Source organism: Microplitis mediator, chromosome 1 (genome assembly GCF_029852145.1).
Source record: "Microplitis mediator isolate UGA2020A chromosome 1, iyMicMedi2.1, whole genome shotgun sequence".
Taxonomy (NCBI): Eukaryota; Metazoa; Arthropoda; class Insecta; order Hymenoptera; family Braconidae; genus Microplitis; species Microplitis mediator.
In genome coordinates this window covers 27,545,877-27,572,408 of record NC_079969.1, presented here as the reverse complement: position 1 = coordinate 27,572,408, position 26,532 = coordinate 27,545,877, and the positions used below count along the sequence as shown (strand labels likewise).

The following is a 26,532-nucleotide window of genomic DNA, read 5'->3' as shown; positions in this document are numbered from 1 at the left end:
CCCCAAATTTCGAAAATTCTTCTCAATTATCGTAGAAAAACGAATCTGTCTTGGTCATTGGCGTTTTGGTCGCGGCTTTATAGAATATTTTTCAGTCTTACGTTACTATTTGTTCGGAAATGATCTCAAGAACACGCTAAGAATGTTTCTATATGGAATCCGACCGTAGATTTACCCAAAAATTCGAAAATTCATCTCAATCACCGTAGAAAAACGAATCCGTCTTGGTCATTGGCGTTTTGGTCGCGGCTTTATAGAATATTTGTAAGTCTCACGGTACTATTCATTCGGGAATGATCTCAAGAACACACTAAGAATGTTTCTATTCGGAATCCGACCGTAGATTTACCCAAAAATTCGAAAAATCATCTCAATCACCGTAGAAAAACGAATCTGTCTTGGTCATTGGCGTTTTGGTCGCGGCTTTATAGAATATTTGTGAGTTTTACGGTACAATTTTGTCGGGAATCACCTCAAGAACACGCTAAAAATGTTTCTTCACCGAATCCGACCTTAGATTTTCCCAAAAATTCGAAATTTCATTCCAATCATCGTAGAAAAAGAAATCCGTCTTGGTCATTGGCGTTTGGTCGCGGCTTTATAGAATATTTGTAAGTCTTACGGTACTGTTTATTCGAGAATGATCTCAAGAACATGCTAAGAATGTTCCTATACGGAATCCGACCTTAAATTTTCCCAAAAATTTATAAATTCATCTGAATAACCGTAGAAAATAGCATCCGTCTTGTTCAAAGGCGTTTTGGTCGCGTCTTTATGATATATTCGTAAGTCTTACGTTACTATTTTTTCGGAAATGATCTCAAGAACACGCTTAGAATGTTTCTTTATGGAATCCGCCCTTAGATTTTCCCAAAAATTCGAAAATTAATCTCAATCATCGTAGAAAAACGAATCCGTCTTGGTCATTGGCGTTTTGGTCGCGGCTTTATAGAATATTTGTAAGTCTTACGTTACTATTTTTTCGGAAATGATCTCAAGAAGTCGCTAAGAATGTTCCTTTACGGAATCCGACCTTAGGTTTTCCCAAAATTTCGAAAATTCGTCTCAATTATCGTAGAAAAACGAATCTGTCTTGGTCATTGGCGTTTTGGTCGCGGCTTTATAGAATATTTGTAAGTCTTACGTTACTATTTGTTCGGAAATGATCTCAAGAACACGCTAAGAATGTTTCTTTACGGAATCCGACTTTAGATTTTGGCAAAATTTCGAAAATTCGTCTCAATTATCGTAAAAAAACGAATCCGTCTTGGTCATTGGCGTTTTGGTCGCGGCCTTATAGGCTATTTGTAAGTCTTACGGTACTATTTATTCGATAATGATCTCAAGAACACGCTAAGAATGTTCTTTTACGGAATCCGACCTTAGATTTTCCCAAAAATTCGAAAATTCATCTCAATCACCGTAGAAAATCGAATCCGTCTTGGTCATTTGCGTTTCGGTCGCGGCGTTATAGAATATTTGTAAGTCTTACGGTGCTATTCATTCGGGAATGATCTCAAGAACACGCTAAGAATGTTCCTTTACGGAATCTGACCTTAGATTTCCCCAAAAATTTGGAAATTTTTCTAAATAATCGTAGAAAATTGCATCCGTCTTGTTCAAAGGCGTTTTGATCGCGGCTTCATAGAATATTTGTGTGTCTTACGGTACCATTTTTTCGGAAATGACTTCAAGAACACGCTAAGAATGTTCTTTTACCGAATCCGACCTTAGATTTTCCCACAAATTCGAAATTTCATTCCAATCATCGTAAAAAAACAAATCCGTCTTGGTCATTGGCGTTTTGGTCGCGGCTTTATAGAATATTTGTAAGTCTTACGTTACTATTTGTTCGGAAATGATCTCAAGAACACGCTAAGAATGTTTCTTTACGGAATCCGACTTTAGATTTTGGCAAAATTTCGAAAATTCGTCTCAATTATCGTAGAAAAACGAATCCGTCTTGGTCATTGGCGTTTTGGTCGCGGCTTTATAGGCTATTTGTAAGTCTTACGGTACTATTTATTCGATAATGATCTCAAGAACACGCTAAGAATGTTCTTTTACGGAATCCGACCTTAGATTTTCCCAAAAATTCGAAAATTCATCTCAATCACCGTAGAAAAACGAATCCGTCTTGGTCATTTGCGTTTTGGTCGCGGCTTTATAGAATATTTGTAAGTCTTACGGTACTATTCATTCGGGAATGATCTCAAGAACACGCTAAGAATGTTCCTTTACGGAATCTGACCTTAGATTTCCCCAAAATTTTGGAAATTTATCTAAATAATCGTAGAAAATTGCATCCGTCTTGTTCAAAGGCGTTTTGATCGCGGCTTCATAGAATATTTGTGTGTCTTACGGTACTATTTTTTCGGAAATGACTTCAAGAACACGCTAAGAATGTTCTTTTACCGAATCCGACCTTAGATTTTCCCACAAATTCAAAATTTCATTCCAATCATCGTAAAAAAACAAATCCGTCTTGGTCATTGGCGTTTTGGTCGCAGCTTTATAGAATATTTGTAAGTCTTACGTTACTATTTCTTCGGAAATGATCTCAAAAACACGCTAAGAATGTTCCTTTACGGAATCCGACCTTAAATTTTCCCAAAAATTCGAAAATTTATCTCAATCATCGTAGAAAAACGAATCTGTCTTGGTCATTGGCGTTTTGGTCCCGGCTTTATAGAATATTTGTAAGTCTTACGGTACTATTTTTTCGGAAATGATCTTAAGAACGCGCTAAGAATGTTCCTTTACGGAATCCGATCTTAGATTTTCCCAAAAATTCGAACATTCATCTCAATCATCGAAGAAAAACGAATCCGTCTTGGTCATTGGCGTTTTGGTCGCGGCTTTATAGAATATTTGTGTGTCCTACGGTACCATTTTTTCGGAAATGACTTCAAGAACACGCTAAGAATGTTCTTTTACCGAATCCGACCTTAGATTTTCCCAAAAATTCGAAAATTCATCTCAATCACCGTAGAAAAACGAATCGGTCTTGGTCATTGGCGTTTTGGTCGCGGCTTTATAGAATATTTGTAAGTCTTACGGTACTATTCATTCGGGAATGATATCAAGAACACGCTAAGAATGTTCCTTTACGGAATCCGACCTTAAATTTTCCTGAAAATTCGAAAATTTATCTCAATCATCGTAGAAAAACGAATCTGTCTTGGTCATTGGCGTTTTGGTCGCGGCTTTATAGAATATTTGTAAGTCTTACGGTACTATTTGTTCGGAAATGATCTCAAGAACACGCTAAGAATGTTTCTTTACGGAATCCGACTTTAGATTTTGGCAAAATTTCGAAAATTCGTCTCAATTATCGTAGAAAAACGAATCCGTCTTGGTCATTGGCGTTTTGGTCGCGGCTTTATAGGCTATTTGTAAGTCTTACGGTACTATTTATTCGATAATGATCTCAAGAACACGCTAAGAATGTTCTTTTACGGAATCCGACCTTAGATTTTCCTAAAAATTCGAAAATTCATCTCAATCACCGTAGAAAAACGAATCCGTCTTGGTCATTTGCGTTTTGGTCGCGGCTTTATAGAATATTTGTAAGTCTTACGGTACTATTCATTCGGGAATGATCTCAAGAACACGCTAAGAATGTTCCTTTACGGAATCTGACCTTAGATTTCCCCAAAATTTTGGAAATTTATCGAAATAATCGTAGAAAATTGCATCCGTCTTGTTCAAAGGCGTTTTGATCGCGGCTTCATAGAATATTTGTGTGTCTTACGGTACTATTTTTTCGGAAATGACTTCAAGAACACGCTAAGAATGTTCTTTTACCGAATCCGACCTTAGATTTTCCCAAAAATTCGAAAATTCATCTCAATCACCGTAGAAAAACGAATCCGTCTTGGTCATTTGCGTTTTGGTCGCGGCTTTATAGAATATTTGTAAGTCTTACGGTACTATTCATTCGGGAATGATATCAAGAACACGCTAAGAATGTTCCTTTACGGAATCCGACCTTAAATTTTCCTGAAAATTCGAAAATTTATCTCAATCATCGTAGAAAAACGAATCTGTCTTGGTCATTGGCGTTTTGGTCCCGGCTTTATAGAATATTTGTAAGTCTTACGGTACTATTTTTTCGGAAATGATCTTAAGAACACGCTAAGAATGTTCCTTTACGGAATCCGATCTTAGATTTTCCCAAAAATTCGAACATTCATCTCAATCATCGAAGAAAAACGAATCCGTCTTGGTCATTGGCGTTTTGGTCGCGGCTTTATAGAATATTTGTGTGTCCTACGGTACCATTTTTTCGGAAATGACTTCAAGAACACGCTAAGAATGTTCTTTTACCGAATCCGACCTTAGATTTTCCCAAAAATTCGAAAATTTATCTCAATCACCGTAGAAAAACGAATCGGTCTTGGTCATTGGCGTTTTGGTCGCGGCTTTATAGAATATTTGTAAGTCTTACGGTACTATTCATTCGGGAATGATATCAAGAACACGCTAAGAATGTTCCTTTACGGAATCCGACCTTAAATTTTCCTGAAAATTCGAAAATTTATCTCAATCATCGTAGAAAAACGAATCTGTCTTGGTCATTGGCGTTTTGGTCGCGGCTTTATAGAATATTTGTAAGTCTTACGGTACTATTTTTTCGGAAATGATCTCAAGAACACGCTAAGAATGTTCTTCTACCGAATCCGACCTTAGATTTTCCCAAAAATCCGAAATTTCATTCCAATCATCGTAGAAAAACAAATCCGTCTTGGTCATTGGCGTTTGGTCGCGGCTTTATAGAATATTTGTAAGTCTTACGTTACTATTCATTCGGGAATGATCTCAAGAACATGCTAAGAATGTTTCTATTCGGAATCCGACCGTAGATTTACCCAAAAATTCGAACATTAATCTCAATCATCGTCGAAAAACGAATCCGTCTTGGTCATTGGCGTTTTTGTCGCGGCTTGATAAAATATTTGTAAGTCTTACGGTACTATTTTTTCGGAAATGATCTCAAGAAGTCGCTAAGAATGTTCCTTTACACAATCCGACCTTAGATTTTCCCCAAATTTTGAAAATTCGTCTCAATTATCGTAGAAAAACGAATCTGTCTTGGTCATTGGCGTTTTGGTCGCGGCTTTATTGAATATTTGTAAGTCTAACGTTACTATTTTTTCGGAAATGATCTCAAGAACACGCTTAGAATGTTCCTTTATGGAATCCGACCTTAGATTTTCCCAAAAATTCGAAAATTAATCTCAATCATCGTCGAAAAACGAATCCGTCTTGGTCATTGGCGTTTTGGTCGCGGCTTTATAGAATATTTGTAAGTCTTACGTTACTATTCATTCGGGAATGATCTCAAGAACATGCTAAGAATGTTTCTATTCGGAATCCGACCGTAGATTTACCCAAAAATTCGAAAATTAATCTCAATCATCGTCGAAAAACGAATCCGTCTTGGTCATTGGCGTTTTTGTCGCGGCTTGATAAAATATTTGTAAGTCTTACGGTACTATTTTTTCGGAAATGATCTCAAGAAGTCGCTAAGAATGTTCCTTTACACAATCCGACCTTAGATTTTCCCCAAATTTCGAAAATTCGTCTCAATTATCGTAGAAAAACGAATCTGTCTTGATCATTGGCGTTTTGGTCGCGGCTTTATAGAATATTTGTAAGTTTTACGTTACTATTTGTTCGGAAATGATCTCTAGAACACGCTAAGAATGTTCCTTTACGGAATCCGACCTTAGATTTTCCCAAAAATTCGAAAATTTATCTCAATCACCGTAGAAAAACGAATCCGTCTTGGTCATTGGCGTTTTGGTCGCGGCTTTATAGAATATTTGTAAGTCTCACGGTACTATTCATTCGGGAATGATCTCAAGAACACACTAAGAATGTTTCTATTCGGAATCCAACCGTAGATTTACCCAAAAATTCGAAAAATCATCTCAATCACCGTAGAAAAATGAATCCGTCTTGGTCATTGGCGTTTTGGTCGCGGCTTTATCGAATATTTGTAAGTCTTACGGTACTATTCATTCGGGAATGATCTCAAGAACACGCTAAGAATGTTTCTATTCGGAATCCGACCGTAGATTCACCCAAAAATTTGAAAATTCATCTCAATCACCGTAGAAAAACGAATCCGTCTTGGTCATTGGCGTTTTGGTCGCGGCTTTATAGAATATTTGTAAGTCTCACGGTACTATTTTTTCGGAAATGATCTCAAGAACACGCTAAGAATGTTCCTTTACCGAATCCGACCTTAGATTTTCCCAAAAATTCGAAAATTCATCTCAATCACCGTAGAAAAACGAATCCGTCTTGGTCATTGGCGTTTTGGTCGCGGCTTTATGGAATATTTGTAAGTCTTACGATACTATTCATTCGGGAATGATCTCAAGAAGTCGCTAAGAATGTTCCTTTACACAATCCGACCTTAGATTTTCCCCAAATTTTGAAAATTCGTCTCAATTATCGTAGAAAAACGAATCTGTCTTGGTCATTGGCGTTTTGGTCGCGGCTTTATTGAATATTTGTAAGTCTAACGTTACTATTTTTTCGGAAATGATCTCAAGAACACGCTTAGAATGTTCCTTCACGGAATCCGACCTTAGATTTCCCCAAAAATTTGGAAATTTATCTAAATAATCGTAGAAAATTGCATCCGTCTTGTTCAAAGGCGTTTTGATCGCGGCTTTATAGAAGATTTGTGTGTCTTACGGTACGATTTTTTCGGAAATGATCTCAAGAACACGCTGAGAATGTTCCTTTACGGAATCCGACCTTAAATTTTCCTAAAAATTCGAAAATTTATCTCAATCATCGTAGAAAAACGAATCTGTCTTGGTCATTGGCGTTTTGGTCGCGGCTTTATAGAATATTTGTAAGTCTTACGGTACTATTTTTTCGGAAATGACTTCAAGAACACGCTAAGAATGTTCTTTTACCGAATCCGACCTTAGATTTTCCCAAAAATTCGAAATTTCATTCTAATCATCGTAGAAAAACAAATCCGTCTTGGTCATTGGCGTTTGGTCGCGGCTTTATAGAATATTTGTAAGTCTTACGGTACTGTTTATTCGAGAATGATCTCAAGAACATGCTAAGAATGTTTCTTTACGGTATCCGACCTTAGATTTTCCCAAAATTTCGAAAATTCGTCTCAATTATCGTAGAAAAACGAATCTGTCTTGGTCATTGGCGTTTTGGTCGCGGCTTTATAGAATATTTGTAAGTCTTACGATACTAGTTTTTCGGAAATGACTTCAAGAACACGCTAAGAATGTTCTTTCACCGAATCCGACCTTAGATTTTCCCAAAAATTCGAAATTTCATTCCAATCATCGTAGAAAAACGAATCCGTCTTGGTCATTGGCGTTTTGGTCGCGGCTTTATAGAATATTTGTAAGTCTTACGGTACTTTTTTTTCGGAAATGATCTCAAGAACACGTTAGGAATGTTCCTATTCGGAATCCGACCGTAGATTTACCCAAAAATTTATATATTTTTCTAAATAATCTTAGAATTTCGCATCCGTCTTGGTCACTGGCGTTTTGGTCGCGGCTTTATAGAATATTTGTGAGTTTTACGGTACAATTTTGTCGGAAATGACCTCAAGAACACGCTAAAAATGTTTCTTCACCGAATCCGACCTTAGATTTTCCCAAAAATTTAAAAATTTATCTCAATCATCGAAGAAAAACGAATCTGTCTTGGTCATTGGCGTTTTGGTCGCGGCTTTATAGAATATTTGTAAGTCTAACGTTACTATTTGTCCGGAAATGATCTCAAGAACACGCTAAGAATGTTCCTTTACGGAATCCGACCCTAAATTTTCCCAAAAATTCGAACATTCATCTCAATCATCGAAGAAAAACGAATCCGTCTTGGTCATTAGCGCTTTGGTCGCGGCTTTATAGGCTATTTGTAAGTCTTACGGTACTATTCATTCGGGAATGATCTCAAGAACACGCTAAGAATGTTCCTATTCGGAATCCGACCGTAGATTTACCCAAAAATTTATATATTTATCTAAATAATCGTAGAAAATCGCATCCGTCTTGGTCATTGGCGTTTTGGTCGCGGCTTTATAGAATATTTGTGAGTTTTACGGTACAATTTTGTCGGAAATGACCTCAAGAACACGCTAAAAATGTTTCTTTACCGAATCCGACCTTAGATTTTCCCAAAAATTTGAAAATTCATCTAAATAATCGTAGAAAATCGCATCCGTCTTGCTCATTGGCGTTTTGGTCGCGGCTTTATAATATATTTGTAAGTCTTACGTTACTATTTTTTCGAAAATCATCTCAAGAACACGCTAAGAATGTTCCTTTACCGAATCCGACCTTAGATTTTCCCAAAAATTTGAAATTTCATTTCAATCATCGTAGAAAAACAATTCCGTCTTGGTCATTGGCGTTTTGGTCGCGGCTTTATAGAATATTTGTAAGTCTACGGTACCATTTGTTCGGAAATGATCTTAAGAACACGCTAAGAATGTTCCGTTACGGAATCCGACCTTAGATTTTCCCAAAAATTCGTAAGTTCATCTCAATCCTCGTAGAAAAACGAATCCGTCTTAGTCATTGGCGTTTTGGTCGCGGCTTTATGAAATATTTGTAAGTCTTACGTTACTATTTTTTCGGAAATGATCTCTAGAACACGCTAAGAATGTTCCTTTACCGAATCCGACCTTAGATTTTCCCAAAAATTTATAAATTTATCTAAATTATCGTAGAAAATTGCATCCGTCTTGTTCAAAGGCGTTTTGGTCGCGGCTTTATAATATATTTGTAAGTCTACGGTACTATTTGTTCGGAAATGATCTCAAGAACACGCTAAGAATGTTCCTTTACGGAATCCGACCTTAAATTTTCCCAAAAATTCGGAAATTTATCTCAATCATCGTAGAAAAACGAATCCGTCTTGGTCATTTGCGTTTTGGTCGCGGCTTTATAGAATATTTGTAAGTCTGACGTTACTATTTTTTCGGAAATGATCTCAAGAACACGCTAAGAATGTTCCTTTACGGAATCCGACCTTAAATTTTCCCAAAAATTCGGAAATTTATCTCAATCATCGTAGAAAAACGAATCCGTCTTGGTCATTGGCGTACGTTTTGGTCGCGGCTTTATAGAATATTTGTAAGTCTTACGGTACTATTCATTCGGGAATGATCTCAAGAACACGCTAAGAATGTTCCTATTCGGAATCCGACCGTAGATTTTCGCAAAAATTCGAACATTCATCTCAATCATCGAAGAAAAACGAATCCGTCTTGGTCATTGGCGTTTTGGTCGCGGCTTTATAGAATATTTGTAAGTCTTACGTTACTATTTTTTTGGAAATGATCTCAAGAAGTTGCTAAGAATGTTCCTTTACGGAATCCGACCTTAGATTTTGGCAAAATTTCGAAAATTCGTCTCAATTATCGTAGAAAAACGAATCCGTCTTGGTCATTGGCGTTTTGGTCGCGGCTTTATAGGCTATTTGTAATTCTTACGGTACTATTCATTCGGGAACGATCTCAAGAACACGCTAAGAATGTTCCTATTCGGAATCCGACCGTAGATTTACCGAAAATTTATATATTTATCTTAATAATCGTAGAAAATCGCATCCGTCTTGGTCATTGGCGTTTGGTCGCGGCTTTATAGAATATTTGTAAGTCTTACGTTACTATTTTTTCGGATATGATCTCAAGAACACGCTAAGAATGTTCCTTTACGGAATCCGACCTTAAATTTTCCCAAAAATTCGAAAATTTATCTCAATCATTGTAGAAATCGAATCCGTCTTGGTCATTGGCGTTTGGTCGCGGCTTTATAGAATATTTGTAAGTCTTACGTTACTATTTTTTCGGAAATGATCTCAAGAACACGCTAAAAATGTTTCTTTACCAAATCCGACCTTAGATTTTCCCAAAAATTTGAAAATTTATCTAAATAATCGTAGAAAATCGCATCCGTCTTGGTCATTGGCGTTTGGTCGCGGCTTTATAGATTATTTGTATGTCTCACGGTACCATTTTTTCGGAAATGACTTCAAGAACACGCTAAGAATGTTCTTTCACCGAATCCGACCTCAGATTTTCCCAAAAATTCGAAAATTCATCTCAATCATCGTAGAAAAACGAATCCGTCTTGGTCATTGGCGTTTTGGTCGCGGCTTTATAGAACATTTGTAAGTCTTACGGTACTATTTTTCCGCAAATGACCTTAAGAACACGCTAAGAATGTTCCTTTACCGAATCCGACCTTAGATTTTCCCAAAAATTTGGAAATTTATCTAAATAATCGTAGACAATTGCATCCGTCTTGGTCATTGGCGTTTTGGTCGCGGCTTTATAGAATATTTGTGAGTTTTACGGTACAATTTTGTCGGAAATGACCTCAAGAACACGCTAAAAATGTTTCTTTACCAAATCCGACCTTAGATTTTCCCAAAAATTTGAAAATTTATCTAAATAATCGTAGAAAATCGCATCCGTCTTGGTCATTGGCGTTTGGTCGCGGCTTTATAGATTATTTGTATGTCTCACGGTACCATTTTTTCGGAAATGACTTCAAGAACACGCTAAGAATGTTCTTTCACCGAATCCGACCTCAGATTTTCCCAAAAATTCGAAAATTCATCTCAATCATCGTAGAAAAACGAATCCGTCTTGGTCATTGGCGTTTTGGTCGCGGCTTTATAGAACATTTGTAAGTCTTACGGTACTATTTTTCCGCAAATGACCTTAAGAACACGCTAAGAATGTTCCTTTACCGAATCCGACCTTAGATTTTCCCGAAAATTTATAAATTTATCTAAATAATCGTAGAAAATTGCATCCGTCTTGTTCATAGGCGTTTCGGTCGCGGCCTTATAGAATATTTGTAAGTCTTACGGTACGATTTTTCCGGAAATGATCTCAAGAACACGCTAAGAATGTTTCTTTACGGAATCCGACCTTAGATTTTCCCAAAAATTCGATAATTCATCTCAATCATCGTAGAAAAACGAATCCGTCTTAGTCATTGGCGTTTTGGTCGCGGCTTTATAGAATATTTGTAAGTCTTACCGTACTATTTTTTCGGAAATGATCTCAAGAACACGCTAAGAATGTTCCTTTACGGAATCCGACATTAGATTTTCCCAAATATTCGAAAATTCATTTCAATTATCGTAGAAAATCGCATCCGTCTTGGTCATTGGCGTTTTGGTCGCGGCTTGATAAAATATTTGTAAGTCTTACGGTACCATTTTTTCGGAAATGACGTCAAGAACACGCTAAGAATGTTCCTTTACGGAATCCGACCGTAGATTCACCCGTATATTCCATTTTATATAGTGGAAACCTAAACATGCAAACCTCTCAATAAGACAATTTATAGTTAAATTGAGAAAATATTGATAGCCCGAACTGGGAATCGAACCCAGACCAATTCGGTATCGCGCCGAGTGCTCTACCAGTTGAGCTATCCGGCACTATACTATATTCCGTTCAATTTGATCTATAACTTATTGAGCCACACCGTCCTTCGTACGGTAATACACCATTTCATATAGTGGAAACCTAAACATGCAAACCTCTCAATAAGACAATTTATAGATAAATTGAGAAAAATATAGATAGCCCGAACTGGGAATCGAACCCAGACCAAATTACACATGTAATTTTTTCTGTTGTTTAGTTATAGTAACAAGATGAACGTCATCGTTCAAGGATGGCAGAGCGGTTCTGATCATGAACATTCAGATCTCAAAATAACCGGAAATAAGTTGGCTTATTCCAACCTGGAAGTCATGGTTGATGGGTATGTGGAGGATTATCAATCCACCGTACAATATCTCCTTAAAACCATTGATGCTGCCAATGCCGATCCTTCAACCGTGTCAACGCCAATTATCTACGCGTTTGGCCGAACTGGATCCGGCAAGTCGTCTACATTAATCGGGGATCCGAAACGAAACATTCCAGGCCTGGCAATCTCCTTGTTTCCAGGTGCAGCTTCACAAGATCTTCGATTCCGGTAAGTAACACACATTTCCCTTAATATCCAGTATCTGTACAGTAAAAAAGGTTTAGAGCACACTGAACCTTTTAATTGATTTTAGTAGTCATAATTTTACCAATTACTTTTTATCTTCATATTGTAATATTCTCATCTTCTGCGTTGAGGTCAAACACCATTTAACTTTTAAAAATATATAGATCAATGTCATCATTGCTATTCAAATATCGTTTACGGAACTGAATGTGAAACCAAAATTTTAATATTAAACATTGCGTGGGTTCACATTATTATGCGTTCATCTCTTTGACTTTACAGGGTACAAGAATGGTCCTCAAGGGCCCTTAACCAAAACCGTTTCCGGGACATCGTTCGCACCCGGAACACTACTGCATTGCGAACTACATTCATCGCTTGGAATGAGTTGGCGTGGGAGGAGTTCACTGCATTTCGGTCGACGATGTCTAGACGTCTTGCAGAGGACAACGGCGTCCACAAGAATTCATCCCGCGGAGTTCTGATCATTGAAGTAGTAAGTTATATTTCAAAAATAATATATCGAATTAATATCATTACATTAATTACATCAAATTTCGCTTTAATCTACCTAGATTTCTAAATTTATTTACTACACTAACAAAAGCTGTGTGGGCATTCCTTCATTGATGATTTATTTTTTTTTGTTTCGTTTATAGTATAATATCACTCAATCGAAAAAAAGTTTAAGTATTTTTAACTTCAATTAGTTGTAATAATTGTAGAAATATAAAATTTAACTGAAGTGCAATTCATGTTATATACAACTAGCTGCGAACACCTGCTTCGCTAGGTTATTTGTTGGTGGTGCATTTATTTATGGGTTAAATGTTTTGTACTGCTCTCAAATTTCGAAAATCATATGATAAGTTTTGAAATATTCGAAAGTCGAACATCACTTTAAATTAATTCCGATCGTTTAAAAATATTTTTCGATTGGGTTGTTCCGATCATTCTCGTGTAATTTACGACTCTAAATTATATTTTCCAATTTTTATAACATCTTCCAAATTTTTAAAACATCCCAGAACATCCCACACCGATAAAATAATTATTAAGTGATTTAATGTATTTACATATATATTCGAATTTGCTTAATGTTATCTGATTTCCAGAACTTTGCCAAATATTCTAGACTAATTAGAATCATTTTTATGAGATTTGAATTAACTAACTATAATCTGGAGCTTTCCGAATGATTCTGTAAATATTCGCAGCAATCTAAAACATTCTAGACTCATTAAAATTAATGTCAAGTGATTTAAATTCACTTAGTTCATTTTGGAGCATTCCAGATGTGTCTAGAAATTTTCAGAACAATCGAGAACATTCTTGACTAATTTCCGAATAATTTAAAAAATTAACTTATATTTTAGAAATGAGATTTCAAGATTATTCCCGAAATGTCTAGATTATATTCGAAATTTCTAGAACAATCTAAAACATTCTCAACCAATCATAGACACATTTTCAAAGTTCACCTTCTTTCAACTCAAATATCTTTTATACCCTTATATAGTTATCAACTCGCAACCATCCCCTTGCACCACGGGAGACTTATGACTATTATCACATACAAATATAATTTCTAGGCGATATTTAGTTTCGGCTGCAAATCATACTATAGGCACAAACACCTCCTCTTTTACAATATATATATAAGATATAAGATATAAGATAAGATGTATAAATTTATGCTTTAAAGTTACACGTCAAACATGCGTTATTGATATAAATATATAAACGAATTTGGAATCGTGTATGACTCTGTGACCCTATGTACAACGTATTTTGTCTGCTTTTGCGTAGGAAAGAAAATCCACGCAGAAGAAAGTGTTTCTTCTCGACATCCCTGGATTGGAAGGGCCAGAACGTAGTCGCGGAGGTTCTCCTCAACCGTCTACCTCAACCAACTGGATTTCATCGATGACGACGTCCTTTATGATGCACATGAGGAAGGACTCATCGGCAGATCCAATCTGGCGTAATATCGATGCGGTTTTCCCAAATGAGAAGGTCTCATTTCTTTTGGCGTGTTTGAAGCGCCCTTATGTGTACACAAATGTCTATTCGACCATCAATTATCTTCATCAGTTTGAACCTTTGCGGCCGAATGACTGGCAACCGGGGGGCTCAAGGCGTCCACTTACTCCGGTACCGCAAAGAAGACAGCAGCAAAATCAAGCTGCATCGTCATCGAGTAGCTCACTGCAAGTTCCAGCAATAGCAGTTGATGCTTCCGTTCCAGCAATGTCCCTTGGAACTTTTGAAGATATTATTCGTGAAATGAGAGACCTGAGCGTAAATAAATTCAACCAACTTAGTGCTAAGGTCGACGAAGCCAATGCTAAGGCCGACGAAGCCAATGCTAAGGCCGACGAAGCCAATGCTAAGGTCGACGAAGCCAATGCTAAGGCCGACGAAGCCAATGCTAAGGTCGACGAAGCCAATGCTAAGGTCGACGAAGCCCGTGCTGAGGTCAACGAAGCCAATGCTAAGATCGAAGCACTTAATGTTGAAATCAACAAACGTGAACTTCGTCACAAGGCTGAGGTCAACAATTTAAAAATTCAGCACGATGCCGAAATCAATAGAAATCGTGCTGAAACCGAGGCTAAGCTCAGAGAACTCCAAACTCGACACGAAGCTGAGATTGTCAGAATCACAAATCAACACGTTGCCGAAATACAAAATCTAAGAGCCGAATTGGAGAATTATAGAAAGGAGCACCGCCAACCTGCCGTTTCACCACGTAGAGCATCAACTCCACCTCAAGATTTACCAGCCGATGCAGATCCAGTGGAACAACAGCCTGAAGATGGCAATCGGCGATCAGAAGCAGCTCGAGAATCTACGAGTACGAACCAGTCGAATTCACCACGAGCTTCGTCCCAGGATGACTATCCCGACGTGACATTCGATTCTTCGGTAGCCTCACCTGACATTCCTGATTCCGATGAGGCGTCTAGTGCAGGTCCACTTTCACCAGAGCCTAGAGACGCAGAGGAATTGCCGGACAGGGGTCAGCGTTCTCCACACCAACTAAGATCAAAATCTCGAGTTCGGGATAGTACACTCTTTAAGTATCCCAATGAAAAGAGAAACAGACCACGACCCGATGCTTCACTTTCCGATGATTCAAGTGATGACGACACAGAAGAAAAAAGAGCTATGCTGCGTTATTTGCAGTTAGACGATCCTCAACGACCAAGGATACGTGTCACAGAAAAGCTATCCTTTGCTGTCAACGATCCAGATTTGTACGCGACCATCAATTTCGCGAAGCTCATCACTCGATCTGGTGTACCGAAGAAAGAGTGGAGGTGCAAGAAATGCAAGCATCCCTTCCAATCATCGGAAATGCCTGCTCACATCTGGTTAGCGGAGTATAAGGGATCAATAATTTGTGAAAAAGAAGGATGTAACACCGAGTGCCGCACCGTCCCTCAGATGAGGAAACACCTAAAAACACATTAACAGGTGAGTTACTGCATAAATATAACGCATTTAATGTATAATATCGTTCTTTTAAATGAAACAAAAAATTATTTTCCCATTTTTATAAAAAAAAACACATTTCAAGTTTGCATCATTTTTATATTTTTCCGATCATTCGAAAATTTTATGAAAAAATCTCATGAAAAAATTTTTTTAATGTTCAAGGTCAATTATGTCAACTTATTATGAGGCACTCAAGCTCGGAGGATCCATTGACCAGGTAAATCTATTGTGGGAATTGACGGCAAGTTATTTTTTTTCTATGGAGGAAGTGGTTAAATTCTTCTTTAATTAAAAACACAAAACTATTTATTTAATATGTTACATTTAAAGGATGGGCGGGTAAACCCGGTTACCTCACAATTTTACAAAAAAAAATTTTTTTTTTTTTTTAATGTTTTTTAAACATTATAAAACCACTATTGAATTATTTTTTTTTTTTTAACTTTTGTAAAAATCGAGTGTCAGTCGAAAAAATGTTTATGACTTTTATTTTACGGTAAAAATTCTTCTTCTTTCGAATCTAATAGTTATGTGAAATGCGATTTTTCTTTTTGTAAATTACTTACAAGAAAATTTAATTCAATCAAATTTACTAATAGCCACAAATTAAATTTTTTTTTTTTTTTAGGGATACCCCATTTTTCCCGGAAAAATGTTTTTTTTCTTGCAACTAAAATTTTTTTTAATGTTCAAGGTCAATGATGTCACCTCCATAATATGTCAACTCATTACGAGGCCTTCAAGCTCGGTAGATCCATTGACCAGGTAAATCTATTGTGGAAATTGACGGCAAGTTATTTTTTTTCTATGGAAATGGTTAAATTCTTCTTTAATTAAAAACACAAAACTATTTATTCAATATGTTACATTTAAAGAATGGGGGGTAAACCCGGTTACCTCACAATTTTACAAAAAAAAATTTTTTTTTTTTAATGTTTTTTAAACATTTCAAAATCACTATTGAATTATTTTTTTTTTTTTAACTTTTGTAAAAATCGAGTGTCAGTCGAAAAAATGTTTATGACTTTTGTTTTACGGTAAAAAATATTCTTCCTTCGAATCTAATATTTATGTGAAATGCGATTTTTCTATGATACTGAAGTTAGCAGACAATTAGTAATTTTCGGATTTTTTTTTCACCATAGAAATCAAAAAAAAAAAAAAAAACTAAAAAAATACACATGTAGAAAATTTAAAAAACTATGGGTGCAATTTTTTCAAATATTTTTTTTTTAATTATTTATCGTCTAAAAAAAATCCAAAAATTATTAGACATCTGCTGACTTCAGTATCATATTTTTCTTTATGTAAATTACTTGCAAGAAAATTTAATTCAATCAAATTTACTTAATATCCACAAATTTATTTTTTTTTTTTTTTAGGGATACCCCATTTTTCTCGGAAAAATGATTTTTTTTTACAACTAAAAATTTTTTTTAATTCCTTTAAAAACCATTTAAAAAAAAAGAAAAAGAATAGCGTAGTTGAGCCCCTGAAAACTTAGTATTTCTCCCCCCCCCCTCCCCCATGTGGTAACTAACTTATCAATATTCTTTTAGGTGTTTCCTCATTGTAGTAATGCTACAACATACGGTGTTGCATCCTTTTACCTAACATTTGAAAGATCCCCCAATTCCGTTGAACAGACGTGAGCAGGAATTGACGATGTTTGGAAGCCTGTATCGTGCCCTCCACTCTCACTTTGATTTGGTGTTATCTACCCAAGTGATGGACTTCGTGGAATTGGTGTTCGCGTACACGTCTAGCTCGTTGACGGTGAAGGTTAACGTTGCTGTTATACGTATCTAAGGACGTTGGGGATCTTCTAACATCAAATGACTCAGCATCGCTCTTGTTTCGTCTGCGTTGCTATCGTCGTCATTACTTGAATCTTCGGGACGTGAAACAGCGGGTCGTACTCCTCTTGTGGAGGCTTTGGGAAACTTACTGATGATACTATCCCGTACTCGAGTTCGTGATCTTAGGCTATACTGAGAACGCCGAGTATTGTCTGACGGTTCCTCCGAGTCACTAGACACTGGTGAAAGTGGAGCTACACTAGATGACTCATCGAAATCAAGAATGTCAAGTGAGGATAAAGAAGAATCGAATTACACGTCAGGACGGTCATCCCGTGATTAAGCTCGTGGTGAATTAGATGACTGGTTCGTACTAGTAGATTCTCGAACTGCTTCTGATGGCCGATTGTCTTCTTCAGGCTGTTGTTCGACTGGAGATGCATCGGCTAGTAAATCTTGAGGTGGAGATGATGCTCTACGTGGCAAAACGGAAGGTTGGCAGTACTCCCTTCTATAATTCTCCAATTCAGCTCTTAGATTTTGTTATTCGGCAGCGTGTTGATTTTTGATTTTGGCAATCTCAGCATCGTGTCGAGTTGGAGTTCTCTGAGCTTAGCGTCGGTTTCAGCACGATATCTATTGCTTTCGGCATCGTGCTGAATTCTTAAATCGTTGACCTCAGCCTTGTGACGAGGTTTAAGTTTGTTGATTTCAACATTAAGTGCGTCGATCTTAGCAATGGCTTCGTTGACCTCAGCACGGACTTCGTTGGCTACAGCACTAAATTCGTCGACCTTAGCACGAAGTTGGTCGACTCAATTTACGCTCAGGTCATATCTCACGAATAATATCTTCAAAAGTGTCAAGGGACGTTATTGGAACGGTAGCATCAACTGCAATAGCTGGAACTTGCAGTGCGCTACTCGATGACGATGCAGCTTGATTTTGCTGCTGTCGTCTTTGCGGTACCGAAGAAATTGGACGCCTTAAGCCACCAGGTTGCCAGTCATGCGGCCGTAAAGGTTCGAACTGGTGAAGATAATTGATGGTCGAAAAGACATGTGTGCACATAAAGACGCTTTAAACACGCCAAAAGAAATGAGACCTTCTCATTTGGGAAAACCGCATCGATATTATGCCAGATTGGATTTGCCGATAAGTCCTTCCTCATGTGCATCATAAAGGACGTCGTTATCGATGAAATCCAGTTGGTTGCGGGAGATGGTTGATGAGAACCTCCGCGATCACGTTCTGGCCCATCAAATCCAGGGATGTCAAGAAGAAACACTTTCTTCTGCGTGGATTTTCTTTCCTAACTCAAATGTTGGGAAATACATTAACTACATTATCCTCTACAAGACGTCTGGATATCGTAAACCGAAATTTAGAAAACTCCTCCTACGCCAACTCATTCCAAGCGATAAATGTAGTTTCCAATGCAGTAGTGTCCCGGGTGCGAACGATGCCCCGGAAACGGTTTTGGTTAAGGGCCCTTGCGGACCATTCTTGTGCGACTTACTGGAAACGAAGATCGTTTGTCGTCACACTTGGAAACAAAGAGGTTGCCAGTCCTGGAATTTGTCGTCAGGATCACCGATTAAAGTCGACAACTTGCCGGATCCAGTTCGGCCAAACGCGTAGATAATTGGCATTGACACGGTTGAAGGATCGGCATTGGCAGCATCAATGGTTTTAAGAAGATATTCAACGGTGGATTGGTAATCCTCCACATACCCATCAACCATGACTTCCAGGTTGGAATAAGCCAACTTATTTCCAGTTATTTTTAGATCAGATTTTTCATTTGCAGAACCGCTCTGCCATCCTTGAACGATGACGTTCATCTTGTTACTATTGATATACAACAAAGCAAATCATATATCTATAAACATTTAATTATGAATGTAAATATAAGAACGCACATATATATATACATATTTGTATATATATGCACATTCAGCGATGAACTTATAGGGTTAGATTAAAACAATCACTACCTAGTTTGCCAATACCAAAGAATGAAATTTTGTAAACAATAACTCATCATCTGAAGATAAGAAGAGGAGTGATTTAAAAATAACCTTGAGGGATGATAGGTGTTTTGTTCAAGTGTATAGAAGTTGAAGCTCCTCAATTAGGTTGATCTATCCTATCTCTCAACTAAGACGTCTTATTGGGAAGTACATGTTGGAATCGTTATAAATTGAGTCAGGAATATGGACAAATTACTGCAAGAGGCGCGAATTGTGTAGTACAATTTCGCAGCGTAAAGCCAAACTACCACATGACTCCCCTTCTGGAAAACAACATTAAGATTGAAAAACCGAAGACATTTTGTCATTAAAAAATTTAAGATCAACTGTCATTGAGTTGAGTTCACATCTTGTCAACTTGCAGCTGTCACAGAAGCACAAGTATTTGTATCACACGAAGAAAACATTGCTGATACAAGTGTTGTCTGGAGCCGGTTAAAAACACTAAGTTTCATAACGCTTATAGCAAATAATGCTCAGTACAAACGTGTTGGAACACATGCACGTCAACTTATAATTGCAGTTTATTCAAATGCTGAAACTGACATCCTGTACTACATCAATTAGGTAGTTATTTTTATAAAATACATCAATCAAATAAGTACAATAATTAATGACATCATTGATTTTGTGATTACAGTTTTAATTATTCAACAATTGTGCATTGAAGCTGATGTTCAAGTGACCAGCAACTGCCGACAAATTTCTGCTATTGATAGAAATTGTTTTGTCTTAAGACTACAAACCCGATAGTGCAATCAACAAGAAGAAAATAACTGATCTGGAATTACTGGTGGAGATTCAGCCATCACATCCTCTATTGTCGTTGGAAAATCTTCTGGATGAGGCACCATCGGATTCGAATCTTCAGCATCAAATCGCAGTAAATATTTTTTTATTTGAATAAAAAGTTATTAATTAGAAAAGATATTTATTTTTTATTAAATATAATTCACAGGTTTTATTTGACGACTGTACAAATAATAGTTAGCTGGACGGTGAAGGAATTTTAAATATTTGAATTTCAATAACCAAAGGAAATGTTGTGGCAAATAATGCTCAGTACAAACGTGTTAGAACACATGCACGTCAACTTATTATTGCAGTTTATTCAAATGCTGAAACTGGCATCCTGTACTACATCAATTAGGTAATTATTTTTATAAAATACATCAATCAAATAAATACAATAATTAATGACATTATTGATTTGTGATTACAGTTTCAATTATTCAACAATTGTGCATTGAAGCTGATGTTCAAGTGACCAGCAACTGCCGACAAATTTCTGCTATTGATAGAAATTGTTTTGTCTTAAGACTACAAACCCGATAGTGCAATCAACAAGAAGAAAATAACTGATCTGGAATTACTGGTGGAGATTCAGCCATCACATCCTCTATTGTCGTTGGAAAATCTTCTGGATGAGGCACCATCGGATTCGAATCTTCAGCATCAAATCGCAGTAAATATTTTTTTATTTGAATAAAAAGTTATTAATTAGAAAAGATATTTATTTTTTATTAAATATAATTCACAGGTTTTATTTGACGACTGTACAAATAATAGTTAGCTGGACGGTGAAGGAATTTTAAATATTTGAATTTCAATAACCAAAGGAAATGTTGTGGCAAATAATGCTCAGTACAAACGTGTTAGAACACATGCACGTCAACTTATTATTGCAGTTTATTCAAATGCTGAAACTGGCATCCTGTACTACATCAATTAGGTAATTATTTTTATAAAATACATCAATCAAATAAATACAATAATTAATGACATTATTGATTTGTGATTACAGTTTCAATTATTCAACAATTGTGCATTGAAGCTGATGTTCAAGTGACCAGCAACTGCCGACAAATTTCTGCTATTGATAGAAATTGTTTTGTCTTAAGACTACAAACCCGATAGTGCAATCAACAAGAAGAAAATAACTGATCTGGAATTACTGGTGGAGATTCAGCCATCACATCCTCTATTGTCGTTGGAAAATCTTCTGGATGAGGCACCATCGGATTCGAATCTTCAGCATCAAATCGCAGTAAATATTTTTTTATTTGAATAAAAAGTTATTAATTAGAAAAGATATTTATTTTTTATTAAATATAATTCACAGGTTTTATTTGACGACTGTACAAATAATAGTTAGCTGGACGGTGAAGGAATTTTAAATATTTGAATTTCAATAACCAAAGGAAATGTTGTGGCAAATAATGCTCAGTACAAACGTGTTAGAACACATGCACGTCAACTTATTATTGCAGTTTATTCAAATGCTGAAACTGGCATCCTGTACTACATCAATTAGGTAGTTATTTTTATAAAATACATCAATCAAATAAATACAATAATTAATGACATTATTGATTTGTGATTACAGTTTTAATTATTCAACAATTGTGCATTGAAGCTGATGTTCAGGTGACCAGCAACTGCCGACAAATTTCTGCTATTGATAGAAATTGTTTTGTCGCAAGACTACAAACCCGATAGTGCAATCAACAAGAAGAAAATAACTGATCTGGAATTACTGGTGGAGATTCAGCCATCACATCCTCTATTGTCGTTGGAAAATCTTCTGGATGAGGCACCATCGGATTCGAATCTTCAGCATCAAATCGCAGTAAATATTTTTTTATTTGAATAAAAAGTTATTAATTGAAAAAGATATTTATTTTCCATTTAATATAATTCACAGGTTTTATTTGAAGACTGTACAAATAATAGTTAGTTGGACGGTGAAGGAATTTTAAATATTTGAATTTCAATAACCAAATGAAATGTTATGGCAAATAATGCTCAGTACAAACGTGTTAGAACACATGCAGGTCAACTTATTATTGCAGTTTATTCAAATATGGAAACTGGCATCCTGTACTACATCAATTAGGTAGTTATTTTTATAAAATATATCAATCAAATAAATGAAATAATTAATGACGTTATTGATTTTTGATTATAGTTTCAATTACTCAACATTTGTGCATTGAAGCTGATGTTCCGGTGACCAGCAACTGCCGACAAATTTCTCCTATTGCTAGAAATTGTTTTGTCGCAAGACTACAAACCCGATAGTGCAATCAACAAGAAGAAAATAACTGATCTGGAATTACTGTTGGAGATTCAGCCATCACATCCTCTATTGTCGTTGGAAAATCTTCTGGATGAGGCACCATCGGATTCGAATCTTCAACATCAAATCGCAGTGAATATTTTTTTATTCAAGTAAAAAGTTATTAATTGAAAAATATATTTATTTTTTATTTAATATAATTCACAGGTTTTATTTGACGACTGTACAAATAATAGTCAGTTGGACGGTGAAGGAATTTCAAATATTTGAATTTCAATAACCAAATGAAATGTTATGGCAAATAATGCTCAGTACAAACGTGTCAGAACACATGCACGTCAACTGATTATTGCAGTTTATTCAAATACTGAAACTGGAATCCTGTACTACACCAATTAGGTAGTTATTTTTATAAAATACATCAATCAAATAAATACAATAATTAATGACATTATTGATTTGTGATTACAGTTTTAATTATTCAACAATTGTGCATTGAAGCTGATGTTCAGGTGACCAGCAACTGCCGACAAATTTCTGCTATTGATAGAAATTGTTTTGTCGCAAGACTACAAACCCGATAGTGCAATCAACAAGAAGAAAATAACTGATCTGGAATTACTGGTGGAGATTCAGCCATCACATCCTCTATTGTCGTTGGAAAATCTTCTGGATGAGGCACCATCGGAATCGAATCTTCAGCATCAAATCGCAGTAAATATTTTTTTATTTGAATAAAAAGTTATTAATTAAAAAAGATATTTATTTTTTATTAAATATAATTCACAGGTTTTATTTGACGACTGTACAAATAATAGTCAGTTGGACGGTGAAGGAATTTTAAATATTTGAATTTCAATAACCAAATTAAATATTATGGCAAATAATGCTCAGTACAAACGTGTTAGAACACATGCAGGTCAACTTATTATTGCAGTTTATTCAAATGCTGAAACTGGCATCCTGTACTACATCAATTAGGTAGTTATTTTTATAAAATATATCAATCAAATAAATGAAATAATTAATGACGTTATTGATTTTTGATTATAGTTTCAATTATTCAACAATTGTGCATTGAAGCTGATGTTCAGGTGACCAGCAACTGCCGACAAATTTCTCCCATTGCTAGAAATTGTTTTGTCGCAAGACTACAAACCCGATAGTGCAATAAACAAGAAGAAAATAACTGATCTGGAATTACTGGTGAGGATTCAGCCTCTGGTATTTTTTTCAGCCGTCAGATCTTCTATTGTCGTTGGAAAATCTTCTGAATGAGGCACCATCGGGTTCGAATCTTCAGTATCAAATCGGAGTGAATATTTTTTTATTTAAACTAAACGTTATTAATTGAAAAAGATATTTATTTTCCATTTAGTATAATTCACAGGTTTTGCTTGACGACTGTACAAATAATAGTCAGTTGGAGAGTGAAGGAATTTCAAATATTTGAGTTTCAATTACTAAATGAAATGTTATGGCAAATAATGCTCAGTACAAACGAGTTACAACACATGCACGTCAACTGATTATTGCAGTTTATTCAAATACTGAAACTGGCATCCTGTACTACACCAATTAGGTAGTTATTTTTATAAAATACATCAATCAAATAAATACAATAATTAATGACGTTATTGATTTTTAATTATAGTTTCAATTATTCAACATTTGTGCATTGAAGCTGATGTTCAGGTGACCAGCAACTGCCGACAAATTTCTTCTCCTATTGCTAGAAATTGTTTTATCGCAAGACTACAAACCCAATAGTGCAATAAACAAGAAGAAAATAACTGATCTGGAATTACTGGTGAGGATTCAGCCTCTGGTATTTTTTTCAGCCGTCAGATCCTCTATTGTTGTTGGAAAATCCTGAATGAGGCACCATCGGGTTCGAATCTTGCGGCATCGAATCGCAGTGAATAGTTTTTTATTTAAATAAGAAGTTATTGTTTGAAAAATATATTAATTTTTTTTAATTTTTTAACTAATTTAATTTTATTGATTATTATTATAAATTTATTTTGCATTTATTCTTTTATATGACCATATATTTATTTAAATTATATACTTTTTGATTATGAAATGATCGTATTCGTGATGACCACAAGGAGCTTCGACTCCATGGCCAAAAAATAACAAAAAAAGTTAAATAAAAGAGAAAACGAAAATGATAGCTTTCAGTTAACGCTCTAGCAAGATTAAATAATAAATTACCAGACCTTAAATTATTAAAAAAAAGAACGTATACAATCTAAAATTTTATGTAACTTTATTTTGACAAGTAGATACAAATCTACTATACATTGACGTTTTAAATTATTTGTAACCAATGCTGTCATTTTTATTTTATTTATTATTTTTTTTCTCTAAACAATTGTTATTTTGAAATTATTTATAACTATAGTATCAATAAATAAATAAATAAATGAATAAATAAATTTTATTTCCGCCTTTATTAATTTACAATATAATTACAAATTTCTAATAATATAAATAATAATTTCATAATTCAAAAAATAAAGTGTATACCATTCTACAATTTATTGTGAGTAAATTAATTTTCACAAACTGTTAAAATATTATTTAATAAATAATTAGAATTCTTAAATTCAGGACTTCATTAGGTGCGGCCCAGTCTTAAGGCGTAACGGTAACTGATTTTTAATTCAATTTAATTTACGGAGAAACACTAGAAATCTAAAATAGAGAGTCTTTAGCGTTTTTTAAAACCTTAAGGGGATACGCTACCGGACTTCTTTCTCACACTCAGAAAAATAAACGGGACTGTCTTTGCACTCGTTGAGTAAATGATAATTTTAAAACAATTTTTCTCGGAGACAAATTAGAATTTTTGAAAATACGAAATTTCTAGCTCTTTGTTAAGGCTTTAAAAAACGCTAAAGACTCTCTATTTTAGGTTTCTAGTGTTTGTCCGTAAATTAAATTGAATTGAAAATCGGTTACCGTTACCCCTTAACAGAGGGCTTGAAATTTCGTATTTTTCCAAATTCTAATTCGTCTCCGAGAAAAATTGTTTTAAAATTATCATTTACTCAACGAGTGCAACAAAGACAGTCCCGTTTATTTTTCTGAGTGTGAGAAAGAGGTCCGGTAGCGCATCCCCTTAAGTTGATTGGAAGTTATGATACTAAAGTTAGCAGACGTCTAATAATTTTTGGATTTTTTTTTAGACGATAAATTATAAAAAAAAAAATATTTGAGAAAATTGCACCTGTAGTTTTTAAAATTTTCTACATGTGCATATTTTTATATTATTTTTTTGCAATTGATTTATTGAAAAACGAAAATTCAAAAATTTTTAAATGTCTGCTAACTTATAATCCTGAAGTTAGCAGACAATTAAAAATTTTTGGAGTTTTTTTTTGGCAAATTAATCACAAAAAAAAAAATCTAAAAATTTGCACTTGTAGAAAATTTAAAAAACTGCAAGTGCAATTTTTTCAAATTTTTTTTTTTTCCAAATTTACCATCTAAAAAAAAATCCAAAAATTATTAGACGTCTGCTAACTTCAGGATCATTAACTTATGATCCTGAAGTTAGCAGACAATTAAAAATTTTTGGAGTTTTTTTTTGGCAAATTAATCACAAAAAAAAAAATCTAAAAATTTGCACTTGTAGAAAATTTAAAAAACTGCAAGTGCAATTTTTTCAAATTTTTTTTTTTTCCAAATTTACCATCTAAAAAAAAATCCAAAAATTATTAGACGTCTGCTAACTTCAGGATCATTAACTTATGATCCTGAAGTTAGCAGACAATTAAAAATTTTTGGAGTTTTTTTTTGGCAAATTAATCACAAAAAAAAAAATCTAAAAATATGCACTTGTAGAAAATTTAAAAAACTGCAAGTGCAATTTTTTCAAATTTTTTTTTTTTCCAAATTTACCATCTAAAAAAAAATCCAAAAATTATTAGACGTCTGCTAACTTCAGGATCATTAACTTATGATCCTGAAGTTAGCAGACAATTAAAAATTTTTGGAGTTTTTTTTTGGCAAATTAATCACAAAAAAAAAAATCTAAAAATATGCACTTGTAGAAAATTTAAAAAACTGCAAGTGCAATTTTTTCA

General features: G+C 35.1%; 1 protein-coding gene across 4 annotated transcripts in view; it reads left to right on the top strand.

Annotated features, from left to right (window-relative positions):
* Positions 1-24,839, top strand: part of LOC130673541 (uncharacterized) — an 89,986-nt gene extending 65,147 nt beyond the window's left edge. The window contains exons 1-20 of one of the 4 annotated variants that reach the window (XM_057478587.1): positions 12,325-12,522; positions 13,836-15,506; positions 15,690-15,744; positions 16,222-16,292; positions 17,087-19,926; positions 20,000-20,242; positions 20,318-20,509; positions 20,582-20,824; positions 20,900-21,091; positions 21,164-21,406; positions 21,482-21,673; positions 21,746-21,988; positions 22,064-22,255; positions 22,328-22,570; positions 22,646-22,837; positions 22,910-23,152; positions 23,228-23,419; positions 23,492-23,753; positions 23,829-24,020; positions 24,093-24,839. In XM_057478587.1, coding sequence (XP_057334570.1) covers positions 12,451-12,522; positions 13,836-15,503 — 1,740 coding nt within the window. In that variant the 5' untranslated portion in view covers positions 12,325-12,450 and the 3' untranslated portion in view covers positions 15,504-15,506; positions 15,690-15,744; positions 16,222-16,292; ... (14 more) ...; positions 23,829-24,020; positions 24,093-24,839. Of the gene's footprint in view, positions 1-12,324; positions 12,523-13,835; positions 15,507-15,689; positions 15,745-16,221; positions 16,293-17,086; positions 19,927-19,999; positions 20,243-20,317; positions 20,510-20,581; positions 20,825-20,899; positions 21,092-21,163; positions 21,407-21,481; positions 21,674-21,745; positions 21,989-22,063; positions 22,256-22,327; positions 22,571-22,645; positions 22,838-22,909; positions 23,153-23,227; positions 23,420-23,491; positions 23,754-23,816; positions 24,021-24,092 lie in introns of those variants that run through there. The other 3 variants (XM_057478580.1, XM_057478596.1, XR_008990910.1) reach the window with 3 other exon arrangements.
* Positions 24,840-26,532: the final 1,693 nt, after the last annotated feature.